This window comes from Emiliania huxleyi (genome assembly GCF_000372725.1).
Source record: "Emiliania huxleyi CCMP1516 unplaced genomic scaffold EMIHUscaffold_4, whole genome shotgun sequence".
Classification (NCBI taxonomy): Eukaryota; Haptophyta; order Isochrysidales; family Noelaerhabdaceae; genus Emiliania; species Emiliania huxleyi.
The window spans coordinates 304830-312948 of NW_005198966.1; the positions used below are offsets into that span (position 1 = coordinate 304830).

Genomic DNA, 8119 nt, shown 5'->3' on the forward strand with positions numbered 1-8119 from the left:
AGGACGCGACCCACTTCGCCACAGACGGTCCCGCGCCTCGCCGCTATGACGGGCACACGCCCCGCACCGTCCGCTGTGTGCCCGTCTTTGTCCGGAGTGAAAAGTCCAACGCGCTCGTCGGTGACGGCTTCCTCCAACCTGCGCCGCGCTCGGCGAACCTCGACAGCGCTTTCGGTGGCATGCAGCTCTTTGCGACAGAAGCCTGGAGAGCAGCTCCTCTGCTGCTCACACGCTCTGCACAGTTGGCACAGCCTACTGTGCGGCTGCCACAGCTGTGACAGCGATGGGCTCGCCCTCACTGGCCCTCAGTCACTTGTGCTGCGGCTTGTGTGAGCGACACTGCTCGGCGACTGCCGGCACACTGTGAGACCATGGGTGTGAGGTTAAACCACGCTACCAGCGCTTGGTCACATCGGCCCCGAGGTCAGGTCCTTCTACTCTGTTGATGACAAGACTTGTCTACTGGCTGGAGCCGAGCAGGAGGGCCCAGCGCACAACCCCTGGTCAACTCGGGGTCCACACCCCGTAGTGTAGGACGTGCACCCCACCCTCAACGCCTCATGCTCATCCCTCTCAAGCAGGAGGATGTACGAAGAGATTAGGAGCAGCAGGGACCCGAAGAGATTAGGAGCAGCAGGGACCCCCGAGGGACCATGTGGAAGACGGCTAGTGCTAGTCCCCCCGCCCGACCGGGAGGACGGACCCCGTCAGGCGGTAGCGACGGGGATGGTGACGGTGACGGTGGCGAGGGAGAGGAAGGGGGTCCATTAGCACCAGACAGCGAGAGGGGCAGGGAGGAAAGGGGGAGAGAGGAAGCCAACGCGACGTGCGCAGAGGATGAGGATATAAACTGGGACGACGCAGCGGAGGGGATAGGCGAGGGAATCGAGGGACCGGAGGGCTTTCGCGACAGCGACGATGACGACGAAGAAAGGGGAGGGGACGGAGGGGCGACACGCAGGAGGGGCGAAATCGCTAACGGCCCGAGCAGAGAGGGCGACGGCAGGGCACGAGGGAACAACGGAGGCGCTACCGATGACGCGAACCGAGGCACGGACGCCGGCGGGGACGGGGAGGGCGACAGCGACGTCGAGGTTGACGCAACCGTATCGAGAGCGCCACCCAAAGGGGGGCGGACAGCCATGGAGGTCACCGAATGGAGGGCGAACGGCACGATACGAAAAGGCAGGGCGAGGCGGATGGAGAAAGAAGTGCCGAGAAGGCCATGGTGGAGGGGAGGGACGGGAGGACGAAAGAAGGGCGAGGAGGACGAGCGGCCCGCACAGGACGCGAGCAGACAGCGCCTGCTGGCCATCTCGAGACATTCGCAAAGAACGCTAGCTACATGGGAGGGCTTCGTGAAGGATGGATTGAAAAACATTCGAACAAAGAAGAGGCGACGGGAGGAACCGGCGGAGGATGCAGTGACGTGACACACACACACACACACACACACACACACACACACACACACACACACACACACACACACACACACACACACACACACACACACACACACACACACACACACACACACACACACACACACACACACACACACACACACACCGCTCACCCACGCGCACTGGGCCTTGCACTTTGAATGCCGTGGGGCTCCTGTCGTCAGACGTGGAGACGCGAGGGTTGCCCCCCCTTGCCCCACCACCTCGTGTGTGTGGAGAAGTTTACCTTACCTTACCTTACCTTACGGACCCCGGCTATTCGCCGACCCTACCCACAAAGAACCCTGCACAAAGATCGTTACCCATCTCACAGTAGAGGTGTCGTTTTTTTTCATCCCTCTCCCGACCACGAGGCAGCACCCCGACGAGTCACGAGAGCAGGGGGTGCCCTGGACTTGCGCGTGCGCTCGCTCTCGCTCGAGTTCAGCCGCCGGGCTCTAGTTTATTCGAACTATCTTCGGTGCGCCCCCCCCCCCCCCCCCTCTAGCTGTGAACAGGCGGGCGACGTGCCGAGCCGCGTGCGCGCGCTCTCGCTCGACCTCGGCGATCCGCTCTGGTTAGCGCGAGCGCCCTCTAGGCGCGCGGTACACTCTAGGCGCTAGGGGGACGCATAGCCGTCGACTCCCCCGCTGGAGGCGGCAGCGACTGCCTGCCGGCTGCCCCGCACGTTGATTGGGAAGTTTTGCGGTGAAGACTGTCTGTGTCGGCATCGCCCTGCCTGGGAGCGCTGGGCCTGCGCCGGGTCGCGGACACAGAGGTGGAGGCGCTTGACGGCGGCGGCGGGGGCACCCTGCTAATGCATAGCATGCTTCTGTGGATCGATGTAGTACAGTGTGGGGACAGGACGAGGCACAGGTATGTTGAAGAAGTGTAGTGAGCTCAGAGCTGTACACGGAGCGAGGGTCTGTACCGAGGCGTACAGGAACGATACAAGCAAGACTACATCAGCCAAGCCGCGGTTGAGCGGACGTTCGTCCGACAAACAGAGCAATAAGCAAGCCGGCCTGACACGTCCCGCACATGTCCCTGTTCGCACAGACATCTCGCTAGGATAGAGACGTCTCTCCCTCTCTCTCTCTCTATCTATTTTCATGAGGAGGGCGTTCACACTCCCAACACTCCCCCATTGTCTGCGCGGTCTTCAGATGCGGCAGACAACACAGCGGAGTGTGAAGCGATTAATCGTCACGCTGATCAGAGGCGCGAGCTAGAGTAGTGAACGTGGCATGTGACCTTCCGTCTCCCGGGCTCAAGTGCATATCGGAGCGGTCGACTTGATGTCAATTGAACAACATGCGAGAAGTAGAGCTTGGTCAGCCGCGCGCGGCGATCCGAGCTGAGCGCCGCGGGGCGACGGGTTGAGCGGGCGCAGCTTGCGCGGCGGGCGGGGCGACGGGCGCGCCCCTTGGCGCCGCTGGTGCGGCGGGAGGCTCGACGCGGACGATCGCCTCGGGGACTTGAATTGCAGGACGCGCTGGACTGTGGAGGAGGCGAGCGTTGAACCTTTTCAATTGAAAAGGCGACTCTGAAAGACACCGGGGCAGGTTTTTTTTCTTTTTCTCGCGATGACTGCCTCGCGCCGCCGCTCGCGCCGCCTCGCCACCTCCTCCTCCGCCGCCGCTCCCTCGCCAGGCACGCCGCCGCCCGCCCGCCTCCTTGACCTCCCCACCGAGCTCCTCGAGCGCGTCCTCGCTCGCTGCGACAGCCCCGCCGACATCGCTCGCGTCGCGGCCGTCTCGCTGCTCTTCCACGCCTCGCTCGCGGCGGGGGCCATCCGCTTGTGGGCGCAAGAGCGCGGCTTCGAGCTGCCGGCGCAGCCTGAGGACGAGGGCTGCGCCGTGCGGTGGCTGTGCTATTCGGCGCTGCTGTGCGAGTCCAACCCGCCGGCGAGGGCGGCGGCAGGCGGACGGCACAGCCTCTTCATCGACGGCGAGGGGCGGCTCTCGTCGTGCGGCTCGGAGGAGCGACAGCCAGGCCTCCTTGGCCACGGCGAGGGCGTGGCGCGGCTCAATGCGCCGACCCTCCTCCCCTCCCCGCTGGGAGGTGAGCACGCCGTGAGCGTGTCGGCTGCAACCGGGCACAGCCTCGCCCTCGCCGCCGCCGGCGATGTCTGGAGCTGGGGCCAGGGAGGCTTTGGCCAGCTGGGCCACGGCGACGAGCAGAACCAGCTGCTGCCGAAGAAGATCGAGGCCTTTGCTGGCTACCGCGTCGTCGCTGTGTCGGCTGAATGCGTCCACAGCCTCGCCCTCACCGCTGATGGCAGCGTCTGGAGCTGGGGCTATGGAGCCCTTGGCCGGTTGGGCCACGGCGAAACGCACCAGCAGGACCAGCTGCTGCCCAAGAAGGTGGAGGCCTTTGCTGGCTACCGCGTCGTCGCTGTCTCGGCTGGGTACGACCACAGCCTGGCCATCGCCGCCGATGGCAGCGTCTGGAGCTGGGGATATGGAGGCTTTGGCCAGCTGGGCCACGGCGGCACGCACCAGCAGCTGCTGCCCAAGAAGGTCGAGGCCTTTGCTGGGCGGCGCGTCGTCGCTGTGTCGGCTGGGACCGCTCACAGCCTCGCCATCACCGCTGACGGCGCCGTCTGGAGCTGGGGCTCGGGAGGTTTTGGCAAGCTGGGCCACGGCGACACGCACCAGCAGCTGCTGCCGAAGAAGGTCGAGGCCTTTGCTGGCCAGCGCGTCGTCGCTGTCTGGGCTGGATCAATGCATTGCCTCGCCATCACCGCCGACGGCGCCGTCTGGAGCTGGGGCTGGGGAATGTTCGGCATGTTGGGCCACGGCGACACGCGGACCCAGCTGCTGCCCAAGAAGGTGGAGGCCTTGGCTGGCGGGCGCGTCGTTGCTGTGTCGGCTGGAGCCGAGCACAGCATCGCTCTCGCCGCCGACGGCGCCGTCTTTACGTGGGGCAAGGGCGATTGCAGCTGCCTAGGCCACGGAGAGGACATGTCGAACCAGCTGCTGCCCAAGAAGATTTAGTCGTGGGCGCGGGGGCACCGGGGTGTGTTCCCGACCTCGTCTCACCCCGCTGGCTGCGAACGCGAACGCTGTCATCCCAGCTGCACCCGTCCGCTCGCCTCACCGAGCGACGCGCGCCGAGCCACTTGTATCAGTACACAGTGCTGAGCTGCCTCGTGCAGGCCTGTGCTGCCGACGCGAGAGGCCGAGAGCTTGCTCTGGCTCGTGTCCCTGAAAACCCTGTCGCCTGTGCTCCGTCCGCGTCGCGGCCTCTGAGCTCCGTCGAGTCGCCCGGGCGCGCGCGGGCAGGCGCACCGAACTTACCGGAGGGTGTTTCACAGAGAGCCATTGACAAGCAAAAAAGGAAATTAGTACGTGCGCACCCCACCCTCATGCTCATCCCTCTCAAGCAGGAGGATGTACGAAGAGATTAGGAGCAGCAGGGACCCGAGGGGCCATGTGGAAGATGGCTAGTGCTAGTCCCCCCGCCCGATCGGGAGGACGGACCCCGGCTATTCGCCGACCCTACACGCCCCACAAAGAACCCTGCACAAAGATCGCAAGGGCGGGGACCTGTTCCTTTTTACCCATCTCACAGTAGAGGTGTCGTTTTTTATTTATTTCATCCCTCTCCCGACCACGAGGCAGCACCCCGAGGGACGAGTCACGTCTCACGAGAGCAGGGGGTGCCCTGGACTTGCGCGTGCGCTCGCTCTCGCTCGAGTTCAGCCGCCGGGCTCTAGTTTATTCGAACTATCTTCGGTGCGCCCCCCCCCCCCCCCCCTCTAGCTGTGAACAGGCGGGCGACGTGCCGAGCCGCGTGCGCGCGCTCTCGCTCGACCTCGGCGAGCCGCTCTGGTTAGCGCGAGCGCCTCTAGGGGGAGGCATAGCCGTCGACTCCCCCGCTGGAGGCGGCAGCGACTGCCTGCCGGCTGCCCCGCACGTTGATCGGGAAGTTTTGCGGTGAAGACTGTCTGTGTCGGCATCGCCCTGCCTGGGAGCGCTGGGCCTGCGGGTCGCGGACACAGAGAGATGGAGGCGCTTGACGGCGGCGGCTGGGGATAATGCATAGCATGCTTCTGTGGATCGATGTAGTACAGTGTGGGGACAGGACGAGGCACAGGTATGTTGCAGTGAGTGAGTATACACACATCACAGGTAGGTAGGTAGGAAGGTGAAGAACAGCCAGGCTCGGACTGGACACCTCCAACGCGGTATGGGTGGACGCGGGACAGATGATGACGACACGCACGAGCGACACACAGACACAAACAAGCTCACAAGACACACAGCCAGCTGGCTGCCACACACCCTGAGTTGGCGTACACAGAACTCACAGGGCCACATTCCTCCTGTCGCCCCCCCCAGCACTCCAAGGTGCCAAGAGAAACAAACAAGGGCACAACATCACAACAGACGACAGGAGGTAATATGCGAGGCTAGAGCAGGCTTGCTCCACCTCTAGCAATCTCGCCGGCCGGCGAGGCACGGACGAGACCGTGTGTGGGGTTAGTGAGGTGTCTATGGTCGCCCTCACACACACACGCGCACTTGGAGCACTTGGAATGCAGTCGGCAACCTCACATCCTGCCCGCGACGAATTCTTTTTCGGCGACGGCAAGAGCCTCGGCCAGGCGATAGCCGCCGAACGATACCCGCCGGACGATAGCCGCCGGAGCTCGTGAGCGAGCCGTCATGGTTGCGAAGACGGCCAAGGAGAAGATGGCTATTCTGGTAAGAAAGGGCGGCGAGCTGGGCACCTGGGGCCAGAAGAAGCCCGGCTTCTACAGCCTCTCCATCCTGTACGACGCCGCCGAGAGGCAGGCACGCCGGAGAAGAGCGACGCATAGCACCGCACCTCTCCTCTCCTCGGCGGGTCGCCGCCTGGTGCGCGCGTGCCGTCCACTGCGAGACCTTCGCCGCGCCGCAGCCGCTCGCGCGCGGCAGCGCCACAGCCACGCACCGGAACGCGAGAGCGGCGGCAAGGGATCGCCTTCCCAGCCGCAAGTGGCCCACTGCTGCCGGGAGTGGCGTGCGCTGGGTCTCAGCTCGCATCCTTCCGCCTCCCCGCGTGCAGCGCTCCGCCGGGTACGAGGCCCTCAACGGCAAAAAGTACGCGGAGGGGTACGTCCTCCTGCTCCGCTTCACCAAGTTTTATGACATGGCGCGGCTGGCCCCCTCCCTCTCCCCAAAACACCCTCCCCCCCCTCCCCCTCCCCCAAGGTCATGGCCTCCAAGCCCGACAAGAAGACCGCAGAGTTCCGCGCGCTGCAGCGCCAGATGTTCACCGTCGTCGACGCTCTCGAGGACGTCAAGGCGCGCGAGATATAGGGGGAGATAGGGGGGGAGATATGGGGAGAGGTGGGGAGAGGTGGGGAGAGGTGGGGGGAGACACGGGGAGACACGGGGAGATATGGGGAGAGATTGCATCTTGCCGAGATCGAGCCGAGATCGAGCCGAGGACCCAAAGGCCTTCCCCCCACACCGAGCCGGGCCGCACACCCGACTGCCATTCCTTCACACGCCAGTGCCCTCCTCACCCCCCCCCCCCCTTCTGCGCAGGCGCGCCTCTACAGGGAGTGGGGCGCTGCAGACGAGGCCGCCGCCGCCGCAGCAGCAGCAGCAGCAGCGCAGGCTGCCGGCCCTAACCCTCACCCTCACCCTCACCCTCACCCTCACCCTCACCCTCACCCTCACCCTCACCCTCACCCTCACCCTCACCCTCACCCTCACCCTCACCCTCACCCTCACCCACCCAATCCCCCACCCCGAACCTAGGCTGCCGAGCCGCAGCCCGCCGAAACAGCGGAGATAGCAGATGCCCTCGCCGCGCGCTTCGACGCACTTCGCGCAAAGGCGCCCGAACCAGACCCTCCTCCGCGGCCGACAGTGCCGGAGCCCGCACACGCGTCGTCCAAGGGGGGAGGAGGTGCCGCCGCCCCCGCCGCTGCTGCCGCTGCTGCCGCTGCTGCCGCTGCCGGCGGCGGCGCTGCTGCGGCGGCGGCTGGCGCGGCGCTCGGGCCGTCGCCGCTGTACCCGTCACAGCGCGTGGCGCCCCCGCCTGGAGGGGGAGGAGGAGGGGGAGGAGGAGGGGGAGGGGGAGGGGGAGGAGGCGCGCTGCTAGTGGATGATGATTACAAGTAGCGGACCGAGTCATCCCACTCGGCGTCATTCCTTCCTAGGGGCGATGACGCTGGAGGAGCTGAAAGCGTCCGGCGCGTTGCTCAACCCAGAGGCGCAGGCACACTGGTCACCGCCACCGACGCCGGCCGCAGCGCCGCCCTCCGCGGCGCCGGCGCCGCCCGCCCCCTCCTCCGACACGACCGCGTCGTTGCCCGAGCTGCCGACGTCGACCTCGCCGCTGCCGCCCGTCCGCCCGCCGCCCGCCGCGCCGCCGTCCGCGCTGCCGCCGCCGCCAGACTACCAGACGACGTTTGCCAACACCATGTACCCGACGATCGCGCGCCCGATCCTGCAGCTGCCGCAGGGGGACCCGTCCTCCCAGCCCGCCCTCGCCCCGCCCCCGCCCCCCCCCTCCTCCTCCTCCTCCTCCTCGGCGAGCGCCGCCGCCGCCGCCGCGCTCGTGCGGTCGCCGACCGCGCCTCCGCCGGCTGGTCCGAGTTCTCTACGAATAGCCGAGATGTAGCCCGAGATCTAGCTCGTGCGGCCGCCGGCAGGTCCGATGCTGCCCCCCCC

General features: G+C 66.1%; 1 protein-coding gene across 1 annotated transcript; it reads left to right on the forward strand.

Moving 5' to 3' along the window:
- Positions 1 to 6047: 6047 nt before the first annotated feature.
- On the forward strand, positions 6048 to 7504 carry EMIHUDRAFT_432238 (hypothetical protein; the record flags this gene model as incomplete). Its single annotated transcript, XM_005770355.1, has 5 exons — positions 6048 to 6247; positions 6501 to 6587; positions 6647 to 6739; positions 6986 to 7057; positions 7202 to 7504. Coding segments are annotated over exons 1-5 (684 nt in total), but the record flags the coding sequence as incomplete, so codon positions are not given.
- Positions 7505 to 8119: the final 615 nt, after the last annotated feature.